This window comes from Talpa europaea (assembly GCF_964194135.1).
Source record: "Talpa europaea genome assembly, chromosome: 3".
In the NCBI taxonomy this organism is placed as follows: domain Eukaryota; kingdom Metazoa; phylum Chordata; class Mammalia; order Eulipotyphla; family Talpidae; genus Talpa; species Talpa europaea.
The window spans coordinates 58,622,955-58,649,787 of record NC_140069.1 but is presented as its reverse complement, the minus strand read 5'-3'; the positions used below and the strand labels follow the sequence as shown (position 1 = coordinate 58,649,787).

At 37.5% G+C, this 26,833-nt stretch overlaps 1 protein-coding gene across 1 annotated transcript in view; it reads right to left on the bottom strand.

The window, feature by feature from the left end:
• Positions 1-428: 428 nt before the first annotated feature.
• Positions 429-26,833, bottom strand: part of TOX (thymocyte selection associated high mobility group box) — a gene marked incomplete at both ends in the record, with an annotated part of 305,768 nt that continues 279,363 nt past the window's right edge. Inside the window, 4 exons of the mRNA XM_084230243.1 lie at positions 429-465; positions 803-954; positions 7,256-7,642; positions 20,653-20,733. Of these exons, the coding sequence (XP_084086369.1) occupies positions 429-465; positions 803-954; positions 7,256-7,642; positions 20,653-20,733 (657 nt within the window). The remainder of the gene's footprint in view (positions 466-802; positions 955-7,255; positions 7,643-20,652; positions 20,734-26,833) is intronic.

Below are 26,833 nucleotides of genomic sequence, written 5' to 3'. Positions count from 1 at the left end.
GTGACATAGATGCTATTTACAAACTTGCTATGACTGCTACATCAAGCCATTTAAAAAGTCTTTAGTAGTTTCATATAAACACCCATTATGAAAACCAATGGAAAATCCAGGACTTTTATCCGAGACATCTACAGTTGCTAAGGCAGTTACTATAGCGCAGCACTTCACAGCAAAAAACCAACATAAAATCTGAATGGTCCAAATTTCCTTCAGGGAAGAAGAAAAACAATGTTCATAAAGGATTAAAAAAATAATAAAGAAGCATGACTATTTCTTCCAGAGTGGGTTACCCACAAGCTCAAATGGTCCTAAGTGCTTAGCAACTTGTATTTTCTAATAAAATGGAGAACCGCCTTGACTGTACAAAGCAATCCACGGTGAAAAGACTTCCCTGAATTCTTCAGTGGAAAGAAGAGGTGTTCGGACTTTCAGGTAAGGTACAGTGCTTTGTCCCTCTGCATGCCCCTGTATGAAGAGAGAACGGACAACGTCTTGTTACCAAAAGTGTTTAACAGGTGACCTGGGGATGAGGGGTGTATGTGTGTCTACTTGTTCTAGTACAGTTAGTTAACGTACATCTAAAGTGAACAGGGATCTAAAGTCATCTATTCTTGGAACAGCAAGGAACCTGCTTAAAAATTTCGGGAGCAATGTGTTCTGCTTTTCTAGGTGTGGAATGTTTCTAGACCACCTCTCAGAAAGGAGGAAGAAAAGATAGCTCTTTCTCTCAACTAGGGAGAACGGCACGACATGCATGCTATGAGAGGTGTTCACCACCAGATGGCGATGACCGGCCGCTTACCCACTACTGCAGTAGTCGTTATTCCAGTCCACCGGCTGGGCGGGAGGATTTCTGCACCCGGAACGCACATATTCCATTGCTTGGGTGACCACTTGTGCAGTCGTAGATGTAGGATTGATTATAGTCTGATAGTCGGGTTGAAGAGTAAATCCCTGGAAGGGAAAGTGAGCCCACAAATAAGGATCACTTTTTTTTTTTTAAAAGAAGAAAAGCACCCAAATATTTATCTATTGTTTGCAAACACACAACTGCCTCCTTTCTTGTGCTTCCAGGGTGGGGCGAGGGGCAAGCTTATCAAGAGGCCCAGAAAGCTTAAAACAATGGTAGAAAAGAGTGCTGTATACTTCAGCACTTACCTTTTGTAAAGACCATTTGTCTTACCTTTCCTTCACTTAACCATGTGTTAGAAAACCTTTAGTTACACTCTTGAGCAGAGAAATTGGATTGCAAAACAATTTGAAACATAGAGAAGCCAACTCAATCAAAACAAAGGGAACAGGACCTAAACCCTTCAAAGTTTATGTTTTCTGTTAAACCTAAGGATACATTAATAGTTAATCCCTCGAATATGCAACAGAATCTCTCTCTCTTTTTTTTTGAAGGATTCAGGCAGCAGGTGGCTGAGTGTTTTATTAGACTACACCTATTCACATATTGTTCTCAAAACCCTTTTTCTTCATTCAGTAACAAAAGGACCATCTGCCTCTTCTTTTATTTGTACTTCTTTCTCAGCTAAAAAATTTCAACCAAAGCTTTTTAACAGTTGTTGGACTAATACAGGGAAAGAGATTCAAAACAGCTTGCCATTGGAGAATACAGAGAAGGAAAAGTGTAAGACAGAACAAATATTTTTAATTGAAAAGTCTATTAATTGGCAAGTAATTATCAGACTTCAGGAACATTCTTCTAATACACTAGTATGGTGAAGTGTTGACTTTTAATCCTAGCAAAGCTATTAAAAATCCAAGGACAGAATCTCTGAAGTACACAGCTATATTGCGTAAACAAAAAGCATTATACTCTAAGATTTATTTTTAGCTTATCTGGTGAATTCAAGAGTAGCATAAGCAAGCTTTGCTGGGAATGACCAAAAAAGCAACTTAATTAATCTCGTGGTTGCCTTTTTCTGCAGCAGATTTCATGCATGGTTTTTAACCACTGAAAAATCAAGAGACTTAAAAATGCATCATTCTCTATTCCCTTACAGGGTGTTTGGGGGCAAAATATTGTTGAATTTCTAACTTAAAAAAACTCAGGAGGATGATCAGAGGATTGTTTTTAACTAAAGATATTTCATGAGACATTTATTTGTGTTTGAGTGTCTTCTGGGTAAAGATTCCAAGATCCCTATTATCAAATGTCCTCTATTTTCAACATTGGCTTTAAGATATTAACTTATTTTCCATTCTAATGATAAAGACTTTACACCAGTGTCCACATAACTCCTACCAAAGCTGTGGATGAAAGACAAACTCTGAATGATTGGAAGCAATTCATTGAAAAGTAGAGAATTCATCCACACTGGTTTTTTGAGCCTGTAGAGACCAAAAGAAATAGAATATTTCTTAAATTAACAACTGACTTATTGAAATAAGTTTTGTTGAGGCAGACACCACCTGCAGCTCAAGCTGTATTACATTTTCTAAACTAGGAAGATAAATAGGAAGAGGAATAACTGGACGTTTGGTTCCCCAGTCCTTTCCGGTCCTATTTCTTCTCTTTCTTCAGACCATCCTATATCTATCATGCAAGGAGTCTCACTGGCTGCAATGCAGCGCATTCACTTCACAATGGTTCAAAAACATTGTCTTTATGGGACTTGTTCAGCTTTCTTGACTTCCTTCTTTAGTGTCTAGTGTGAAGCTGGGCAAGAAAAAGGAAAAACCCTTAAAGTGGGGATCTTTGTGTTGGCTTTCACTTTCACCCCTGGCTGGCCTTTGGAATCTTAAGAACAGAGTGTTTGCATTGCTGATTGAATATTCTCAGGCCTAGCACATACTAGTGACTCAATAAATTATGTTTTTCAATAACTAAAGTTTAACACAGACTATTTGATTCTACGGTTGGAAAAGCAAGGGGAGTGTAATGTGCAAATGCCAGGGCTTGCCTATCTTTTGAATGTAAAGTTCTTCATATTGCATTTTGGTACAAGTGACAAAATGAAACACAGAAGTAAACAAGTCTCAAAAATAGTGTAAGATGAAAACATCTTGAGTTAGGTGAAGGTATAGAAACATACGAGAAAGTGAAAAACAAACAAACAAACAGAAACCAGCTTGATTCCATTCTATCCCAAAGAATCCAGCATAAGAAATCATCTTTTTTTCTATTCAATGAAAATGGTTCTTCAAAGTTGGATGAGAGAATATTGGGAGAGCATTAATTTACAAGCTATTAGTTTAAGATTAAATGGATAATCAAAATTTTATGTTATCAACAAAGTTTAAAGTTTTAAAAATTCAGCTAACTTCAGTGCCTACATTTAAGATCACTAATATTAAAACAACCACGGTGTCCAAGAAAAACATAAGCAAGAAAAATATATGCAAAGTCTGAAGTAACATTATTTTACTTGCTTTCAATTTAAAAAATGAAACATTTTTCAGAACACCATATGAAGACATGCCGAGGTCAAACCTAGAGCTAAGTACATTTTTATTATTGATGCAAATATGAAACAACAATGATGATATAATTTTTTTGAAAAATGTTTGCTTAGCAGTCTAATTAAACAAGACTGAATATTTTGCATTTTAATGCTCAAGAGAAAAATCACCAACTGTTTTGTAGCATGCCTGGAATTCTAAATTTCATTTTCTGGTGCCAGATTGAAATAAAAATAGGAAACATGATAAAGATTAATTTGATGTCAGAAGGGACATTTGCTCTTTAATTAGATTTCTGTAGCCCTAGCAGTCTTGTTGTGCCACCATCGCAAGTCCTAAAGAGCCTGCAGCACAACCAAACAGTGATCCTCATATCCACACTTTACTGGGAACTAATTTCATTTCCTGCCTGTCTGGAGAGGTATTTTCAACAGGCATCAATGTTTTTGTCTTCACAACTGATTTATTCATCAATCTCAATGTGATTTTTTTAAACCTTTAAATTACACCCAAATCCTAAAGCAGCTGTTTATTACACAAGGAAATTGAAAATCTGTCTGTGTGATATCATACAAAGATTTTTTTCTTAAGGTTATAAAGGAAGTTGACAGATATTAATGATTTTTTTCTCTTGACCTCATTCAACAATATAGTGAACAGAAAAAAAGGGAAGAAAACTAGACCAAAAACAGCAGGTCCCTGGGTTTAGTGTATAAAATATTATTCCAGAAAAAAAATGAAACTATTATTCCTGGTAAACTATACAATCATTTTTGTAAGATATATTCATTTTGAAAAGGATAATAAAATAGCTAAAATTATACTGAAATGTGAGTGACTTTTAAAATACAGTAACTGTTGACTTTCTTTTTCTATTAGGAAGCAAACATCTTCAGCATAAAGGTGGTTTGGATGATAAGTCAAGCAGGTCAAATTTATCCACAACCTGGTGTTGTAGCCACAGGCTAAGACCACCACTGGTGACTTGAACTTTGGCTCTGCCAGACTGTTGTGATTGGTTAAATTGAGTGTCATCAAGGATGATAAACTCTGATCCTGATTTTAGGATTTTTAATGTGTTGGGGTTGTCTGTCCCCATGACCCTCAGGATCCTAGTCCAATGACTGGTTCATGAATCTGACCTCATGGCCCATCGGACTCCCCATCAGACTCTTTACCATCTCCTAGAAAAGCCATGCTCCTCCCCATCTTAGTCCTTCCAGCTCAGAGCCTTTCTTTCCTTGCTACTGCTCTTTACTGGTCTTTCCCCCACACCCTTCTTACCTTCCCAATTTTAAGGGCTTCCTTCTCTCTCATCCTTCAGGTATCTGTGCCTGTTCTTGTTAGGGACCTTCTGTATCCATCCCAGCTAAAGGCTCTGGCTTTCTTCCATCTCCCTGTAGTTTGTCCTCCTGTTTTAGTTTGCTCACAGACTCTTAATAATTTATCAGTTTATCTTATTACCATCCATTATTCCCTGCCCACCCCAACTCTGTTATGAGCTCCGTGGGGGGAGGGGGGTGGGCAGTGGCCTCATTACCTCTTCAAATTTATCATTCAATTTCCAGAACCTAGACAGTGCCTGGCATGTGCTAGGAGATCAATGATCTGTATTTGACTCAACAAAAGAAATTGAGATTCTACAAACCAACCTGTAATTTCTTCCAATATTTAAACATTTTTTACTATCTGTGCTTTCAATTGTACAACTGACTACCTAACATGACCAAGGCATTGTTAAAAGTGATGTTAGTCACTATAGTCTTTGCAGCTATTTACTCTCCATTTTGGGTTTATGACATTTAGTCTTTTATTATTAATATCAATTGAATCAGGTTCTACCATCTCAGTAAGAACACTTATTGAGATATAAGTCAGTAAGAACTGACTTATAGATTGATGAATAACTTGTCCAGTGTAATCTGTTCTATTTTTTTCCTATTCAGTTAAGATTCTACAAGGAACAACAAATCTTTGCTGTTTTCATATGTGGCCTGACATAAATCTGACATGTTTGAAACTATTCAGGGTCACAGTCAGCTCCTCTAAGGTATCAGTTTAAATAGACAAAGGAACCATCTCCTAGTGAATACATGAGATTAAAATGCATCTTCTCTGGACAGATCTCAAGCCTTGAACTTAGAGAAGGACTATGCTCTCTATAGTCCTTCTTTGAGAAGCAACAGCCCTGAACTACAGCATCATTAACAGAACAGTGGCCCTCAGCCAATGCAGCACCCTTAGACTGGAGTCAACTCACACACCTGAAAGTTGTGTCCCTCAAAGCATTAATTTTTATGCAAATATGACTGGATCTTTAAAATGGAAGGTATGACCCACGAGAGTCCCTTTCTTGAGAGTGATGTCTGTTGGAGTGTGGAAATTTGACATCATGAATATCACTTGCTGTAGATAAAGGCATGATGGTAGAAATCACCTCTTTTTCCTTAGTAAGTCAACAACTAGCTGATGAATGTAGGTAAGTCAGTCATGGGGCATTATCAATATCCTTGACTTAGAGAACAAGGAAGATTTCAGTAAAGAAATAGGTCCCTATGCTCTTCATGACCATTTCTTAGAACCAGCTAGGATTGAAAGACCCTCCAAATTCTTTAGAATCACAAATTCTCCAATGTGAACCAGAATAGTCTGCAGGAAGGATTATGAGTGAGAGGCTCACTCACTGTGAGTGAGAGACTCTGATTTCTGAATAGACCTTAGATTGATTTTCATCTCTGACCTATGGGCACTAAACTTGGCCAAACCTCAGATTCCTCACCTATAAAATAAAGGTAATGCTAGTATCTGCATTATAAGTTGAGAATTAAAGATGAGCTAAGGTAATATATTAAGGTTTGTTAATGTTAGCTCTAGAAAGCCTGTCTATAAGTGTAATAATAAAATGACATTTGATTCCTCTTTATGCTTCTCCTTTACCCCACCCTAGTCCTACTACAGACTCAAATTCTACAGAGGACTAGATTTCAATTCTAAAGGAAGGTTATGTTTGCATATTTCATTATAGCTCTGGGAAAAACAAAGTAATTGGATTACAAAAGTGATAGATGAATTTGATATGATTTGTTATTTTTACTCTGACCAATTTTTTAAAACTAGATTTTCAAATTTTTGAATGCTTTGTGTTTAGTTTATACCATTTGCTCCTCATTTTGAACATTTAAAATAACACCAACATTCAAAAGTAAAACTTTATTTCAAAGAAAACTTAAGCTAAGATTGCACACACAACTGGTTTCAATAATTGAGGAGTGGGCAGGGAAGCTTTCAAACTTCCTGTGTTTTTCCAATCTGCAGAAGCCAGATCGCCATTTAAAAATAAACCTTTGGCTTAAATGTTCACTTCTCAGAATTTTAAAGTTGTACCAAATTTGACATTTCTGACCAGAAACAGTGGGCCTGATTCCTTTTTGCAACATTTATTGGACTCAATAGGCTTATTAATCAAGACTTTCTCATTTTGGCCTGATTTTTTTTTTTTAAATGCATCTATTCCACAAAGATCTTTAGAACTGTTGGCACCTCAATATAAATGTACTTTACACAAAAAGGCACAAAACAAGAAGGTTGGTTAGAAAACTAAAGAATCATATACATCATGGGAAAGACACCAGTGCTTATGAAAAGAAGAACTCAACTATCAATTGCTGTGCTCATACAATGCTGCACAAACACAACTGTAAATTATATTTTTCAGAAAGCAGATATTTGTTGAGTATTTTTGATTATGCTCTCGATTAGGAAAGAAAGCACAGATCATCTCACTTGTGGGGTACACAGCCCCTTCCCTCCCAGCTCTTCTGAAGAGGAGAGCCGTGCTTACACGTACCTGCTGCATGGTGGGAGAATGTAAGGCAGACTGGACCTGCATGGGGAGCTGGTTCCCAAGGGGCTGCTGCATGGCGAGTGGCTGGTGCTGTTGCATGTTGAGATGCTGGTGAAGAGGTGGACTGATCTGGAGGGGAGGCGGGGGGGACACGGCCATATTTGCTATAGAGACAGTCACTGGCATTTGGTTATTCGGCTTGGGTGCTATGCTCCTGGGGAGACTGGGATGCATGGCAGTTAGGTGAGGATTCATTGCTGGTTGTTGGTGATAGTGGGAACTTAGGTACAGAGCTGAGTGGGCCTGGCTGGGCCCATGAAACACTGACGGCTTTGAATTGATCAGCTGAGGAGGTTGAGATGTCTTAACATCAACAGGTTCGCTGTAGCTCTGTTGAGGAAACAAAGAGCAGAGTTAAGAGACTGGTATACATGGTGTTTATTTCTGTAAGCAAGACACTCATGTGAGTTTTACTCACGAGCTTTCCCATGAGTCCATGCCCATACTCTTCTTGATTTTCTGATCTAAGAACTTCTCCACTATTATTTGTAACATGACTGATGCAAGACAAGCTTATTTTATTTCTGTGATGAAATCTAACACAATCTATGATGACATTAATTTTTAACTTGGTGACTTTTCTCATCATCCAAATAATGATTTAAAAAAAAAAATGAAATGTGGGGTTGAGGTCATCACTGCCTTAGTAGGATATATAAGCACAACTCACTTTGAAAGTAATTCAGTTCTAGGACTTCCCTATTGACTGTTTATGTTTAGTTTTTTGTTTCCCATTTTATCTTCTCAAAGAGCCTTGACTTCGATATTGAAGTCAAGTCAATTCCATCCATCCAAAGATGGTGGATGGAAACGGATATGGAAAAAAAAATGTATTCTAAAATACCTCTGAAGTTGTGTAAAACCACACTAATAGAACTTCAAAGTAACCATAGAATTTAACTTATTTTTTAAAAAAGACATTGGTGATGAATTATTCCCTATAATGAACTAGATAAAAATAATCTCTCTTAGAATTTTAGAATTCATCATAAATTAATATAATTTTTTTCACACCTTCGCATGGTCATTTCCTAATAATCTTTTAATTGACCTAAGAACTAGATATTTCAGTGGAAACTATAAAGAAGCAAGAATTAACCCTGAGGCATTTCCTCTTGGCTCTGAACCTGCTACTCCCTCCAACTTCTGCTGAGAGAAAGAGGTTGATAAAACATAGAGGGAAAGGAGAAACCAGCAGGAGAAAGAAAATGATAAAATGTGCTTCTGGAGAAAGTCACTTTATCAAGACAAGGTCATGTAAATGCACATATGCCCTTATTCTGTGACCTCCATGTCACGTTTATTCAGTTTAAAAGTCAAAATTAGTTTCTTACTCTCCACACTGCAGGTCCTTCCTGAGGATCTCTGTTCTGTGCAGCCCAACTGACAGGCAGGTTAGGGAACTGGTTTATCACATCTGACAACATGAAACTCAACATGGGAACACTTCATAAGTCAGCATACAATGTTGCTGGCCACATAAGTCATTTTCCTTCAACAAAGTAGGAAATTGGAGGGAGAAGGATATGGAAAGGGAGGGAAGAGCACGAGGGACTATGGTGATGGTGCACAGGTGAACTGGTGGGAATTTCATGGGGAAATCATACATTGCACAAAAATGAAAGATGTTGTAATATATTTTTAAATATATATATATATATAAAATGATAAAAAAAAAACAACAAGAACAAGTTTGCATGTGTGTGCTGACTTGAAGTGGCAGATTGGGGATAAGTGAACCACTAGTCCTATATACATTCTCTGTAGACACAACTGACATCTGTAAAATGATGCAAAATCATAAAAATTGGAGGTCTTACAGAGCTCTGAATATTCCATGCAGAGTACAGAGTAAGGTGTTCCCAAAGTCCTCTAAAGAATCCGGGCCTCCCCGGTGGCGCAGCTGTTGAGTGCTGGGTTGCGAGGCTGCCCGCAGCCTCTGCAGCGCCGGTTCGATGCCTGGCTGCTCAGCTGCCCGGCTGCCCGGCTGCCCGGCTGCCCGGCGAGGGTCCCACATGACGCGCAGACCTCTCCTGCCGCCCGCTGCTCCCCTCAGCAGTGTACTTTGGTCCTTCTGCCTGTTCTGTTCCCTGCTCTGGCTCTGGTGAATTCTCTCACCCTCCCGCGCTTCTGACTGTACCCAGTGCTTGAATAAGTAAATTAATTAATAAAAAAATAAAATAATTAATAAAAAAAATCCTCTCTTATTTTTCTCTGTGTGAATGTTGAAGCAGCCTTGTCAAATAGAGACATTCTATTCCCTGTCCAGAATTGTCCAAAATTGTTCACGGGAATTTTTAAGGAAAGGTTTTAGAACAAATAACTTTATTAACTGTAGCCTCATTAAAGGTGTTTTCAATGAAAAAAAAAATAAGGAACTTTTTTTATTTTTGCTCCCATTTAAAAATTCTCATTGTTGATGTTCAGAATTGTGAACAATTCAAGGAAAAGGCCAAATGGGTTAATTCAGGCTGTGTAAACAGCAACTAGTTCTACATCAGAATAACATGTACTATTTTAAAAGTCATCCCAGATATGTCTAGAAGATTATGTATTTATTGCATGTCTATGTGTTTAAATCATTTGGGCAAGTGTTTTCATTCTGTCTTCTTTAGAGATAATTTCACATTTAGTCACTTACTATGTCAACTTTATACAAGAAAGATAGCACTATACAATGGCCAGCTATCTATAAAAATAATACATGTAGGGCCTCCCCTGATGGCACAGGTGGTTGTGCAGCTTCTTCAGCGCCGGTTTGATCCCAGCGGCTGGCGAGGGTCCCTCATGGCGCAGCAGACCTCTCCTGCCTTGCATGCTGCTCCCCTTAGCAGTGTATATCGTCAGTCTGCCTGTTCTGCTCCCCGCTCTATTTCTGGCGAATCCTCTCAACCTCCTGCACACCTGGCCTGTACCCCGGTTCTTGTATAAAATAAATAAATCTTTAAAAAAAATACATGTCAATGTATCTTTATTTTTTGCTTTGAGCTGTTTGTAAACAGAGGAATATTACTTGTATTTTCCCATGCTATCAGAAAAAGGGAATAAATACAGTGGTAAACTGTTTTCATTTTAAATTCTGTGGTCAATAATCACCTTCTTATGTAGGGCCATGGCATATGCAGTCATTGATATGTAGCCTGTACTTGCCTGAGCATGTGTGTGTATCTAAACAGTGCATATAGATACATGTGTTCTGTTGTCCAGACAGAATCAGACCATTACCCCAGGAATTACAACAATGTAATTAATGAATATATCTGCCTAAGTAAAACAAACCTAAAGAAATATGCTTATGCTGCACTTCGGACCAATGCAAATAAGGACAGATGCTCAGCAAGGTGCGGGCTGGGAGCTGTTTCTGGCCAGCAGTTCTAAGTACAATACCCTGTTTGTCCTGACACACACTCTTCCAAATTGTAGGAGCAGGTGTTTGTGGGAAAAAGTCTTTTGGAAAAGCATGGGTCTGTGATAAAATGTGTGGAAAACAGCAGTGAGCTACAGAAAGTCCCTATAGCAGGACTTCTCTGGGCCTTTCTATGTCAATGTACGTGGTGAACCTTTATGCGGGAACCACAGGAATCTTTTCTCACTGGGTGATTTCATGGACATAGTCTTCAATGGAAAACAGTGGCTCAGAAGAATTACTGAATTACACACACATATTTAAAATGGCAACTAGAACATACATTTCAATTTAATTTGTCACAGTTCTTGCCTCACATAAACTCATTTTTATAGTTCCAAAATGCACATATAAGTTACATATACCCAGGTATGATACTAAAATAATCTGTTTCATGTTTACTGCAATACTACCCACCTGGTGAATTTCATATTCCAGACTAAACACAGTGACAGATTTTTCCTACAGGAAATAGGAACACGGGAGCTTCGCAATTACAGTCTAGAAGAGCTATGATATGGACAAGTTAAGGGTTTTCTTTAGTGTTAAATCCAAAATAAACAATGAATCTAATTTTCCGGAATCAATCTTTAAATCAGAGCATGTAGTCCACCATATAGATAGATGGCATTTTTATTTCTATTTTTTTTAAGATTTTATTTATTTATACATGTGTTGGGGTACAGGCCAGAGATGTGGGAGGGTGAGAGGATTCACCAGAGACAGAGCGGGGAGCAGAACAGATAGATGGACCGAAAGCACTGCTGAGGGGAGCAGAGGGCAAGACAGGAGAGGTCTGCCACGTAGATGGCATTTTTACAGGCAGCAATAGAGACATGTAGGCCTACAAGAATAGATAGCAACCTAATTGGAGATACTTTCTTGCCAACTTTGTAGATTCCCTCTTCCCATGGTAAGTATGAACATGAACATTCTGTCTACCCAGTCATTATTTTGACATGTATCTCCTTCATACTAAAGTCTATGAAGATTTGTACTGCTAAACTTATTTTGAAATAGTAATAACTTTAAATCACTTAGAAGACTCTAGATAAACAAAGAGATTTCCAAATATAATGACTGACACACTTAGAACATAATTTTTAACATAAAGGAGAAAGAAGGTTAGGAAGTTGTAAGTTTTTTTTTTACCTTGTGACAAGAGTTGTCAAGTTATGTACCTAGACATGGCAGACACGCTGATGGGGTTCTCTCCCTATATTCTCTTCACGATGATGTCTACATCACCAAGGAAAGGATTTTTTTTTAAAGATTTTTAAAAATTTATTTTATGCATACAAGAACTGGGGTACAGCCCAGAAATGTGGGGGGTGAGAAGATTCACCAAAGACAGAGTGGGGAGCAGAATAGGCAGATGTACTGAAGTACACTGCTGAGGGGAGCAATGGGTGAGACAAGAGAGGTCTGCCGTGCCATGTGGGCAGCTCCCTGGCTACGGGATTGAACTCAGGCCCTCAGGCCACAGTGGCTGGCCATAGCTTGATAGTGCTGCTGACTTAACCCCTGCGTGACCAGGAAGGCCCAGGAAAATATTTTCTTAATGGCAGGGATTCAATCTCTATAGTCCATGCAGCTGGCACTGTGCCAAGTAAACAGAGCACACAGTTTGTTGAATGACTCTTCTTGAACAATACTTCATGCAGTCACTGTTGCCCTTGCTGAGATTCTTGACAAGATATGTATTTCTCTTCCAAGGGTTGAGGAAAGAAAGATATGACATCTGTGAAAACTGATAGAATGTCAGATTGACATTCTGCCCTCTTCTTTCCTCAGCATGAAATCTCTCTGCTCTCACCACACCCTTCCTGAAGTGATGAGAAGTTACAACATTTAGGTCTGTGTTTTGATTTGAGTCCCTGCCCTTTATTCTCCACTGGATTTTGGGTGGATGGTAGGTAGCAGGGAAGTTTAGTGAGTTTCATCTACTTTGAACATTTGTATCTTTATGGTAAGGTCCTTTCATTTAGACATGGAAAAAACCTGCTTCTAACTTCACTTTTGATTAATTCTTAATCACATGAATATAACAGGCTATCTATTAATTATAGAACTATTTATTACTTTGGAAGATAGGTAGAATAAGTTCATTTTCAATAGCAAACTGTCATGAATTAGCAATATGATTAAATGGGGATATGAAGAAATCATAAATTTAATATACTTTTACTGTCATTTTCTTCCAATTAAACTATGAAAGCAAGACTCTGTTTTTGTAAATCAATTATACCATATATGATGATCTCTACACCATTCAAAAATTAGAACTATTTTTTCATACAAGCCACATTATTTAAATTTGTTTCTACTTTCACAAATAAATACTTTTGTTCAGTCGTGTGTGTTTCATGCCAGATAAATGTGTTGCCAGATAAATGTGTGTACACAACTGAAAATCAACCCTTGAACTGACATTTGCATGGGAAGAATGTGTTGTTGCTGTTGTTTTCTGAGTAATTTCTATTTATTACTTGCTATTGGAGCACTGATGCTGAAAGGTGTTTTCTATAAGCAAAATGTGTGTGTGTGTGTGTGTGTGTGTGTGGCAACAGAGACCTTTCAGTTCTTTTCAATAGTCTTCCACAAAGAATACAACTCTATAAACCTTAAGATACCTCTTATCAACTAAGTTGTTGATTATCCAAGACAGTTTCAATCCCATTTACTCTATTTAATGAAGATAATACTGCACAGTGTATAAATGGCCCCATTCTGGGATAATAATTGCTATAAAAATGAAATATGGACAAAGCAATTGTTATTTAAAATAGCAAAGTATAAACACAGGACATAAAACTCAGTGGAAGCAACAATATAAGAGTTGCTGAACCAAATCAGATTAATAGCCCATCTAATTTGATTCTTGTTTTCAACACTGACCAATACTTGATGCATTGAAAATTAAACAAAATTTATGCACCTACTCAATTGTGCATTGTTATTTCTGGGAGGAAAATTCTTCCTGGTCCTTGTAGGTGATTAACTTGCACCCTGAAGCATGAGATTTTATTATCTTTAAATCACAATCTGGGCTTACAGAGCTGCAAATTTTATGTTAATAGTCATAAAATGATCCATTTTCAAATTCAGACTTGGTTTGTGTGTCTCAATAGCTCTCTGTGGTAAGAATTCTGCTACTTCATCCTGTAGAGAGATATTTCTTTTGTTTTGAATTTACTATCCTTTAGCTGAACAGAGCATTGTGTTTCTTTACGATTAGTGATGGCAACAGAGCACTTTCATAACTGAATTCAATATTGGCCTGTACGATTCTTAAAAAAAAAAAAAAAAAAAAAAAAAAAACTTCCATTGCCCTCTATATATTTTGGCACCCCAGCTCAAGGTAGAAACAAAATGTCATATTGAATGTGACCTTAATGTCATGAATCTGATTACTTTTATTTAATATTTAATACATCAGAACATATTCATCCAAATGTTGTCTCCTTCCAGAGTGGCACTTCTCAGAAGCTGTATGCTTATTCGTACAATGCTTCCTTTACTTGGAATATTTGGGAACTTCCCTACTGAATTCTCTTCAGAGCCTGTGGGGCACTATTTTACATAACCTCAGACAACTCTTTCTCTTTTGATGGTGAATTTGATTTTAGAAACAGCTAATAGTCACTTGAAGCCAAGTCTGTGGGTTATAGCTGGGTGATGTTTGGGGAAAAGAATGAGGTGTGAAAACAATGTAACAAGATTGATTTTCTAAAGTGGCCCATAAACTTTTCCTGACTGCAGTTCTAAAAGAGGAGTTTCAAAAATCTTCTGAACTCTGGGAGCAATAATAAAATAAGTTTGTAGCCTCCCAAGATGACTACTTTGAATGCAACACTCATTTTGGGAAAATAAATTCTGGTCTATGTGGTAAAATGAAACGAATTCCATTCCTTTAAAGTTATACATTGTTTTCAACATCGTCATTGAGACCTGGGTCTAGGAATTCCTGTGTCTATGGAAAAACTATATATCCTTAAGCTTTACTTAATAGCCCAACCCAAAATGACCTTAAATAGCATGTAAAACTGCTCAAGCCAGGAAGCCTGAGCCTTCATAACAGCAATATTTTTGGCTCAAACTATTTTTATTCTCACTGGGCTAAAAGCTCATAAAGACCAGTTCAATTAAGAAACCTGTGTAGATGAATTTTTTTTTAATTTAGGTCATTTCTTATTGTTATAGATGGATATATATATAGGTGAATCAAGTTTTTCTTATTTTAATGTCACTTAAAGAATTCCTTTATATTAAAGCAGCCTTGAAGACCAATTGAAAATATAAGTCAAATCAATTTTCAATCATACGCAAACTTTGCCTAGTCCTTTGCACCTCTACATATAACATTAAAAATAAAAATCATCATCACCATGGCCATGGCCATTAAAAATAAAAATGATCATCACCATGGCCATCACCATCATCATCATCATCATTGCTGGTATATACTAAATACTTCCTATGTTCAGGATCCCGAATCATTCAGTTATATAGTTATTCTCATGGAAATTTTATGATGTCTATCCTAGTGACTGTTTAACACATGAGTAAACTGAAACTTGAGAAAGTCAAATAACTTGGGTGAAGACACACAGTCAGGAAAAGGGAAACCTGGAATTTGGACCCAGAACCTCCTTTCCCTGGGTCTGTGGATATTTCTGCCCTATGAGGATGCTCAGTGTGGCACTGGTGGTGCCCTAAGGAAGCATGAAGCTCGAAGATGCTTTCGAGACCTTTTGCAATCCTTATTTATAAGCCTTTGCTTTCTGCTTTTAAATTTTTCCATGGAAAGAAATTGTTTACTCAAATACTCAAGAGATTACTATGCCCACTGTTCATTAAATTCCTCTAGTTTGAAATGGTGTCTCTTGTTCTATAGTCAGAGAAAATGGAGTGCAAATAATCACTGCCCTTTATAGTCTTGAGCCTGGGCTAATGCCCTTTTTGGTCTTGAACCTGCTGAGTGTTTGTTTCCCAGGCTTAATAATGTTGAATTCTCTCTTCACTGCTACTACCTTCTGTCCTGCACCTTCCAGTCACTTTTATGAACTTCTCCTCTGAAATGTCTCCAACTTCCTTTAAATTACAGCATCTGCAAGTGAATAAGAAAATCCTGGGGCCAACCAGTGCTGTGTTTGCAACACTCCACGCTCCTAGCTCCTATTCATGTGTCCTTTAATTCCAGTGAGGTTGCAGAGCAGAGTGTCCTGAGCTGTGTGAGTTGCCACAGAGCAGGTCTAACCATGTCACCTGATCCCTGAACCAGGTGAAGCACCTGCATAGCTGGGATTGCACAGTGCAGAGTGGTGCTGCCCAAACATTCTGAGGGCCCCGGATATCTCCGAGGGTCTCAGGGTGGGATGGATGAAACTGAGAAGTCTTGTTGCCTTAAGCCTCATTTAAGACAGAGTAGCTTTACTCTTAGATGTCTAATAAGCAATACCATAAGAGTTGGCATTGAATTTTACTGGGGCTAACAAGAGGTCATGGATCTAAAAATATAAAGATTTGACAATTGCCCAGAGTAGAGAAAAGCCTATGAGCTTTGGAATAAGACAGCAGGGGGTTTGAGCCCTTGTGCTGCCACTAGCAAGCTCTCCTTCTGGGGCAGAAATTTAGTTTTTTGTCTAGAAAATGGGCTAAATCTTACTTTGTAGGGTTGTTGTGATGATGAACAGGAAGACATAAAATGCTTGGCACAGCACGTGGCACGAACAGGACAGAAGCTGTTTGATAGCAAGACGCTACTGACACTTGTGTGACTATGAGAAAATTTCAGTGTCCCACTGAGAAGGTATCACTAAGTCATTTTGAATATAAAGATTACAATATCATTTACTAGGGCAGGGCTTTTTTATTTTTGCTAGATTTTAACTTTATTCAGCTCTGAATTTATGGTAACTAATATGCTGGTTTGAATGGTTGGTGGTACCTTTAAACTAAAGAGCGGTCATTGGAAGGAGGGCACTGTTCATCCAACGGCAGTTTCTTGGTGGTGCCACTGCTCACCAGCTGTTTCTATTTTTAATTATGTTGTGTAAGAAGCAGCTAATTTTAGACTATAGCTTCAAACCTTTCAAGTATCATAGACATTTTACTTTGATCTGTCATAGTCATGTTGTGCGCTTAGCAGCCAGCCCTGTCGCTGACAAGGAACAGGTGTCCTGCACTCTGAGCAGGATTTAGAGCATGTCCTGCAGTGGAAGACACCACACAGCCTTAAATTAGCGAGGAGATCTATTGGTCTAGAGTTGCAAAGCTTTAGTCAGTGAAATTTGCATGTTGCCTAGAAAATAGTTTCCAAAATATGTAGGGCTGGTAGAGTAAATCAAAGTTGCTTGGCAATAACTTAGGAAACTGGACATGGTCTTTGGCTAATACAATTTTTCATGAACAAAAATGACCTCAGATGAGAATGTCAGTGCTCGTGGTGACTGCTGCGCCAGGGCTATTTAAGGAAGCAGGTGAAGCCTGCAGTTAGGAGCCCCGAGCAGTACAAAGGCTGAGGGTGGCTCTGGCACTAGCTACCTGTGTGAAATTTTTTCTCTTTTAGTGAAATGTTGATAATCAAGCCTCCTTTGAGGGACAAGGTATGAGATTAAGAGTACTCATTCACTTAAAGTGCTGTTAAAAATCTCAAACGTGCCGTCCCCTACTGAAACCCATACAGTGGTTTCGTTGAGAACAAAACCCACCCCTTTCAATACCCTGCTCTTGCTTGTCTTTCCAGTTTTATCTCAAACCACAACCCCACCCTACCCCCAGCCCCCCACTGCAGGCACACCCACTTGCCCCTCCACCCCACCCCTCCTCCCTAGCCCTGCCCTCCGGTTGCTCTGTGCCCTGCAAGCTCCTTGTTTCCTGTGGGTTCTCAGCTCTCATGTCACGTCTTCAAAGAGAAGTTTGCAGACCACCCTGTTAGCGCCTTTGCTTATTAGATTCTCAAGGGTCTTGGCCACTTACTATTTGACATTCTCACTGCCTGTCTTCCTGGACTAACGGGAAAGCTCTGTAAGTGCAGGGGGCGCATCTACCCTTCCTCCACTGTGTCCTCTGAGCCTGGCACATTGCTGGGCACAGACCACGTACCCCGGGAAATTTGCCAAATGAATACATGAATGAATGACTGGCGAAAAACAGAGCTTGGCTGGCCGACTGGGATTTCCTGCAGTTGTAACTATTATCCTGTAAGGATTTCATGGCAGCAACTTTAGATTCTTCAGAATAGGGAAATAATTTAAAACATACAAAAATATAGAAAAATATGTGTATAAGTATGGATGACTATTATTTGCCTTGTCATAATTTAAAATGGAGAAACATGGATTTTTACATGCTTTATGTCCCATGGGAAGTAGGCCTGCGAATTTTCTTTACATGGTGGGGAGGTCTTACACATGATACCAGAGGGCAATTTCTCTAACTTGGAGAGGGTGTTTGTAACTTTCCTTCAATTTGTACACATACATTAGATAGCTATACATAAATAGACATTCAACAGCTCCAGCAAAGTTCCCATTGCCAAAGAGAAGAAAAACATCAGAATAAGCTATAAAAAAGTGCTTGGTGTTTTTTAAATGTAGAAATGGCAATTCACAGCATTTAGACAAATTGTCATATATTGAGGGTTGCAAATCTGAGAATGAATAGTAAGAAAAGTTGCAGCTAAGAGCAAATCTGAGGACACTTGTTAGGAAAGCAAAGGCTTAGTCAGTAATGCAGATCCCTAGTAGTCTGCATAACACTAACCTGCCTGCTTTGTGTTGGGATTGAGACTTACATGTTGATTTTCTCCTATGCAGAATCCTCCGACTAAAACTCTATTTAAAATGCTCAAAAAATTTATCCTGGGTGAAATAAGGAAAGAAAAATTTAAAAGTCCCTCTTACATGCTGGACATATTGTTTTTTTTTTTTTTTTTTTTAATTTTTTTTTTTTAATAGAGGCATGCTTTATTTATTTGTTTGCTGGTTTGTTTGTTTGTTTTGTTTATACATGCACTGGATACAGTCAGAAGCACGGGAGGGTGAGAGAATTCACCAGAGCCAGAGCGGGGAGCAGAGCAGGCAGAAGGACTGAAGTACACTGCTGAGGGGAGCAGCGGGCGGCAGGAGCGGTCTGCACGCCATGTGGGACCCTCCTCCGTGGCCGGGGAGCAGCCGGGGATCGAACCGGCGCCGCAGAGGCCGCGGGCAGCTTCGCAACCCAGCGCTCAACCGCTGCGCCACCGGGGAGGCCCTGGACATATTGTTTTGAATATACCAACTCACTATTTAACCTAATGATGGATTTAATATTATGTACCTTTTTTGGTTTTAATTTTATACACATTCTGTGGGTTCTATAAAAAGACAAAAATGTGAAATGGTATCAGCAAAAATATAAATAGCTTCAGAGGGAGCTGGTTAAGTCAGAAGAGGTGAGATCCATAGTGAGAAAATATAGAAGAGTTAAAAATTTTAAGATTAAATAATAATAATTTTCCCACGATGCCAGGCATTAAAAGTGGAACATAAAGTTGGATTAGACTGATAGTGTACCAAAATTTCTTATACATTTGTATTTTATGCTTTCTTTTTTGCCTGAGTATATTCATCATATTTTTCTTCTTTTTCTGATTATTTAGAAAGTATTTTATTACATAAATTTATATAATTACTTTTTTTTAAGATTTATTTTTATTTATTTATACAAGCACTGGGTACAGTCAGAAGCGCAGGAAGGTGAGAGAATTCACCAGAGCCAGAGCGGGGAGCAGAGCAGGCAGAAGGACTGAAGTACACTGCTGAGGGGAGCAGCAGGCGGCAGGAGAGGTCTGTGCGCCATGCAGGACCCTCCTCCGGTGGCCGGGGAGCAGCTGGGGATCGAACTGGCTCTGCAGAGGCTGCGTGCAGCTTCGCAACCCAGCGCTCAACCGCTGCACCACCGGGGAGGCCCTATATAATTACTTTAACTCTACTTAGATTTATTATTTTTCTTTCTTTTTTAATACATTTTTTATACTGTTCTTCATTTTTTCACAATGTATGCTTTCTCATCTCAATTATAGTCCCCATGAAATTCCTACCACCAATTCACCCGTGTATCATCACCATAGTCCCCTGTGCTCTTCCCACCCCTGTTTTGATCCTACTCCCTTCTCCTCCACCTGCAGAATATATTTTTCCTAATTAAAAAAAATGTATAGTTTAGAGTTGTTATAAGAAGAAAGTATTATGGATAAAGGAGAAAGTATTTTTTCATGGGTAAATGGAATAATGTTCGGAGACCCAAGCCAAAGTGAGCCCAGTACTAGTTAAATTTGGACTTTTGACAAGTACTTAAAAATTCATCCCAGTCTCTCTGAGACTGCCTCCCTAAAAAATCTATAAAAGGAAAATACCTCTTAATAACCTGAGACCAAAGAGTCAACTCCTGGGTATTTATAAGAGAAAGAACTAGTGTTTAAGGTATTCTAAAGCATAAACTACTTTCAAATGATGCTTTTATTTTCAAATGAAATGGTGCAATCAGGGAGAGGGGCAGACTTACATCCTAAAATGTGGTAATGAGGTTAGAATAAAGACAGTTGACATTTCCCCAGTGAAGGCCAAAGGGACCAGGTGCATGGGGGGAGGCAATTTAAGAGTGGGATATGGAGAATGAGAAGTTTGGCTCAGGACTAACAATATGCTGTGACTAATCCCCAAACCTATAATCCACAGGTGGACAACATTTCACAAAAGCTCCAGGGGATACTTTTAGGTCTAAACAAATATTTCCATAATGCATAGGTTTATTTAAGATTTATGTTTTCTTTTTCATCAAAGAAGGTTGTGATGAAATGCTTAAATGATCTTTTATGCTTTTAAATGACCGTCATATTCTGCAGCGAGATGACCACAACCCGTCACAATACCACACAATTGCATGTTACCTTGGATACAAGGCTGGCTCTGTATGCTGCTAGTTGCTTCAGGTACTCTTTCTTTGCAGCCTCGGTTTTCTTTTTATAGACCTGTAACAACAACAAAAAAAAGAGTCTTAAATTAGGAAATGCATCTGCTTTTGTTTCCAGAGAAGCACAATGCAGAATAACAATTGCACACACACAAGGAACGCATGAGGGTGCACGTACACATGCACAATTATAATGATATGAATCTCCCCAAAGATTTTATTCTCTACTGAAAAATATTTTTAAGAAATATGGCAATGGACTAGATAAGAAGATTAATAAGAGTAAGTTTTTCCACTTTCCATACAGCATATGAAAGGATTTATCTCAAAGTTTACTTTGAGAGTAAAGGTAGTTGACTCAGAAATATACTATTGATGAAGGTTCCCAGGGGAGCCACATAAGAAGCCATTCATAATTATACAATGGGCAGATAATTCTACAGTACATTCAAGTCCTGATAGATATATATTCCATACAAAATATAAAAACAAAGAATTCAAAAATGAACAACTATGTTCAATAAGTAAATCAAAGGAACAGTTATGGACCTGCAGGCTCATCACTATTTAAAAACTTGAAGCCTTGAAGTTCTAATTTCAAAGACTCTGGAATTGGAATACACAGTCAAAGATACATTGGGGAGAGGAGAGGAGGCCCCAAGTGGCTGAGGGCTGCATGGCCACCCTGCTGTGTAGCCTCTGCTTGTGCCCTTTCCAGTGGTAACACTGGATGACATGGGTCTGTAGAAACCTCATTGTGAAAAGTTGAAAATGTACTGAAGTGAATTTTAGTTTACAGAAGCTTTTCATTTTTGAGAGGGAATCATCTTGAAAATAAAAGTAAAATTATCCTGAATTGAGCAAAGTACTGAAACCTGACTTGCTGGTATGCTAAAGGTCATATTGCTAAGTTAAACAGAAAGGAGTCGTTAAGAGTTGAAAATGAAAGATTAGCAAAGTGAACACACATGGTTGTCTGCTACCATTACGTTGATTCTTTCAAGGCTTTAAAGTCTGTTTTTGGCAATCTTTTGAAATTGGCCCTAAAGAACAAAATATTTTTCTCCATTTACTGTGTAATGGAAATGTATTTTCATTGATACAACTAATATAAATTTCCCACATCTTGGATTTTACAGCAGAAAATGAGGCTTGGCTAGTATTCTGTGATGCTGAGATCAAAAAAGGCATAGATCAAAATTGAAAAGTGACTTTAGAATCAGGGTAGTTAAGTACAAATTATGTCTAAATACCAAATATCTGCCAAATTCAGTATCATAGGCCAATTTATGGCTTTTAACCCCAAATGTGGTTTATTGAGTTCAGTCTCTTAATGTGAAATTCTAAATATGAGAAATAATATTTACTCATGACTATCTTAATTAAAGCACAAAATTCTACTTAAGGTAAACAAATGACTAACCTTGTCAACAGAGGTATATAGGACCCTATAAAAATTTGTTCTCCTCCTTTAGGGAAGTTTACAGCTAGACTTTTGTATTTGGAATTTTGATAATATAAAAGACAATTATACTAATAAGGAAATTTAGATTTACATGTACAATATTGTCATATGTTCATTGTGTCATCTTTACTTAATATGAAACTAAAGAAACTTAAAAACATTTTCAGTAAAAAGTAAAGCCTTTAGTTCAAATACAAGAGTATTCTAAATTTACTGACAATATTTGTATTATTGGAGGTCAAATTCTCAGTACAACAAATGCCTTTGAGTACCATCATCCACAGATACCACACGCCGCCGCAGTGTGGCCGTAATTGGAAACACAGAGCTCTCCTGATTCTCATTGATTGATTTTTGTCTTCAGAGACAGATCTCTATTTAGAGTTTTTCCTTCAACCTCGTCTCCAAAATATAATTCATAATTAATGAACTCAGTGACCATGTTTGCATTTATTTTTAATACCTTAAAAATGTTCCAAGAGGGTTTTTCTCCCACGCAAATATCTTATTTCAGACTTTGAAGTATGTATTTAGTAAATACATCTTTGAACAAATTTGTATATGTGAAGCATTTATTTCTATCATGTTTTTACCAATACACTACTCAATCTGACTCCCAGTCAACTAATGAGGGTCTGTTTAGCTTCCAAAGGCAAATATAAATACTTTGATCCAAAGCATTCTCAATGATCATTTTCTAAGTAGTGGCAGATAAGACAAATGGACAGAGTCCTCACTGTAGCATCATCTTTTTTTGCATTTGCATTCAAATGAAACAGCAATGGTGTTGCTACCATGCTATCCATTTGCTGGGCTCCCAGCAGTTAACCCACAAAGTGTTAACTTTCCTGAAATTTGTTGATTAACAACCACCTGGGAAAGGTGGCTAATTCAATGTGTTTCAGGTTGAATACGTGCTCCCTGGCTTCACTTGGGGATCGAAGTCGTTATGGAATACCTGACTCGCATTCAGAGCACCCTGTTTCCTACAAATGGCTCCCTATTGGCTATTGATGATCAGCTATGATGATTGTTGTACAAGTACCTAAACACCACTTTAGAAAAGAGTAAACTCATCACATCACATTACATGGATTGATGGATTCGCTCTTTCCTGAATAGCTGCAGGTGTTCAGAGGGAAGATTCAAAAGGTGGTAATTTCAGGAAGTATATTCCTGTGATCATTTTGAAAGGGGGGTAGTCGAGAGTGGAATTAAAATATGAGGTGGACTTCGGTCCTTCTGCCTGCTCTGCTCCCCGCTCTGGCTCTGGTGAATTCTCTCACCCTCCCGCGCTTCTGACTGTACCCAGTGCATGTATAAACAAAACAAACAAACAAGCAAACAAATAAATAAATAAAAACATGCCTCTATTAAAAAAATAATAAAATAAAAAAGTTTAAAAAAAATTAAAAAAAAAAAAGATACCAATAAAATATGAGGTGGTTTTCCCGACAGTAATTTAGAATTCCATCTTTGAAAACTAGCCACTGGCTCCAATATTATATACCTTTTGTGCCTTTCTGATGTGACCTTCTAAAAATGCACAAGGATTCTTTTTAATTCTGCATTTGAAGGAAATATCTGAGGAAAGGAAATGTCTCTCAAATTTACGAGAGTGATAAAAATATGTAAGAGTACTGGTGAAATGTGGGAAATACCTATTTTAGTACAGATATTTAAAAGCCATCAGTAACAAAGTTGCTGAAAACATTTCCAAGTTTCAATTCATGGAGGGAGAAAGTCTCATACTTGCAGAAACTTAAGATGCTGCTGACTGCATTTAGCAAAGAATAATCCACTGCAATGATCAAACCTTCTAACCTAGGAGAATGGGTCTGATTTATATCAAAGTTAGGTTGGTGGAAAAAAGAGTCTTTCTTTCTCTCAGGGAAAGACAAATATTTTAGAGATATGTGATTCATACAGTAAATATTAGTCCTCAGTTGAGCTACAAAATGGCTTCCAAATGGTCTACAGCTGTTTGAAATAAAGTGCAAAGTTGGCCAGATGAGGATTTAAAAATCATAATACATCATTTATCATTTTCCCCAGCTCATCCAAACACTTTGAATTCATCCTGTCCTAACTTAGTTATATGGTGTGGTTTGTTATTCTAAGAAAGCTACCATAGCCTATCTAAAGATTGCATCTCAGTGGTTAAACTAAAACATATATAATGGCTAAACCAAAACATACATAGATAAACATCAAATGGCAATTCTAGAGAATCCAAATCCTGTTCATGTAATGTAGTGATTCACAGAATCATTTTTGAAATGCTCTAAATACCAGCATGCACATATGTTTTATAAGCTAAATATCCCTAATTAAAATCAGCAGTTGAATATCAATGAATAAGATATACTCAAATAGAAAAAAAAATTAATAAAATCTGCCATCTTACTCTTTCACTTTTTGCTCCTTCCCAGAACAATACAACCAATGCATAAAACAGCAAAAAAAAAAAAAAAAAAAAAAATCCAAAAAACCCAAAACCAAACATTTTATAAATAACATTTAATTCCTTCTTCCTTCCTTCTTTTTTGCTCTGGTGCTTAATCTCTAGTCATAGTTTATTTTAGCCAAGTCTTTGCAGCATAAGAAAAGATGTGCAATTTTTCCAATTCTGAATTCTATTCAAATGCTAGTAAAAAAACCCTAAAGGACATTTTTCTTTTTGATTAACTGTAAGTGTTTTTTTTCTCCACTACAAGTTCATATTTATAGAAAATGCTTAAAGATACTGTTATGTATGAGGAATAATAATTTGATCAAAATTCCCTGCCACATCCTTTAGAAATTAACATTTGCAGTTTCTTTCAACACTGAAAGAACAGTGGGACACTTTAAGCAAGTGCATCTGTATTTTATATAGAACTTAGTTCTTACATGTGGTTATATTTCCATCGTATGGAACTTGCTCAGCACTTTCCTAAGAGATCCAGAACTCAAAAGAACTTTATAGTGTAGTATTCAGAGGATGGAACAAATTATACAATGTGGTAAAAATCATGCTTTTGATTCTTTTGGGGGACCACCTGATTCATCCAATTGATGTACACAATAATGGTGTAACCTTTTTCTAGAATGGCAGGTATCAGAAGCAAGCTCTGTCAGAAAAAAAATGACTACAAAATATATCTGTTAATTTATTAAGTGAGAATGACTGGAGCAAAATTGATGTTCAATTATATCTGACAATACATTGCGTGTCTGATATAGGCCTGCTGTGGTGTGAACTACAAAATCAAAATCAAAATCAAAAAAGCTACTAGAAATATTCCACTATTGTCTGCCTTTCTGTTTTTGGTCAGGTTCTTGTTCTTCCTATTTTTATGCATTTTCCTTTCAACAAGAATGTTGCAATGATATTATGATGTTCATTTTATAGGTGCAAAGACACTGACTCAAACAGGCAGTTATTTTGCCTGATATCTTATAGCAAGCAGAGCAGAGACATGGTAGAATTAGCTGGATCTGGTGCAAAGATCCATTTTGTTTATTCAATGTCTCCTCCTAACAGCTTGAGAACTGCTGATGCCTCACACAACTGCGGGGTCTGGTCCATAGCTGGTGCTCAGGAAATACTTGTGATTGAGTGTGCAATCTCTTGTCTCAGATTTCTCCTCTGTGAGTCAGTATAAGTACAAGTACTCATGATAAATTACTGAATTGCATCTTGTAACTGAAAATGGACATTCATGGAAATAGTGATGTGATGTACAGATATACATCTCACTCATCTCAAATATTTTTACCAATATACATAAAATACAGCCAACTTAAATGAGTATATGTTTAAATTATCTCCCTACAAATGTGATGGAAACTTTCAAATTAAATGTCTGCTTCTACTGTGTCTAAGCATAGGATATTTTTTATAGGTGTACTACATAGGTTTATGCTACGTGGGCATGCAGTAATCCCATTGATATACCAATGATCACATTTGTATACATATCTATACTTGAGAAATAAAATATGCTCCCAGATTGATGTAATAATTTTAACTGCTCAGTTTCAAATTTTTCCAAATATGTTTCTTACACTCTGCAGTTGTTAAATGAACAACCATTTCATTTTTCCTTTATTTCTAATTTTAAAAAGTTGGGAAAATGGATCATGTTTATAAGGACATGGCCAAGACAAACACATGTGTGAATGTTATCGTGCAATGGAGTTTTGGTTAACCTTAAGTTTTGTTGACATAAAATCCAAATTTTATCATAAGATAAGGGGTTGGGGGGAAATCCGGCAGCATTTATGTTGTGGGTGTTTGAGCACCAATGAGGAGTAAATGATTTGATTCTGAGGGCTCAGAGGATTTGTCAGCTGCCTCATAAGTATAATTCTGGCTCTTCATATCCCTGCTGCTTCTAATTTAGCAGGACAGGCTCATAATTGAAGCAAATTAACTATTTACACTTGCCACTTCTACCAGGGGAAGAGGACACAGCAGCAGGAAAGAATGAGTAGGAAATTACATTCTTCCCACTTGTGTCAGATCTGCCCTTATATAAACACATTAACAGTAATTTCATGAGGCGTCAAACATAGGAATAAATACTGAGGGATAAAATAATGAGGTGTTGCTATCGAGCTGAACTGCTATGGCTAATATCCTTGGATATGAATTATGCATCCTGAAAGAAGGCATATGTTACAGTATTCAAACAGATTCCCTGCAAGT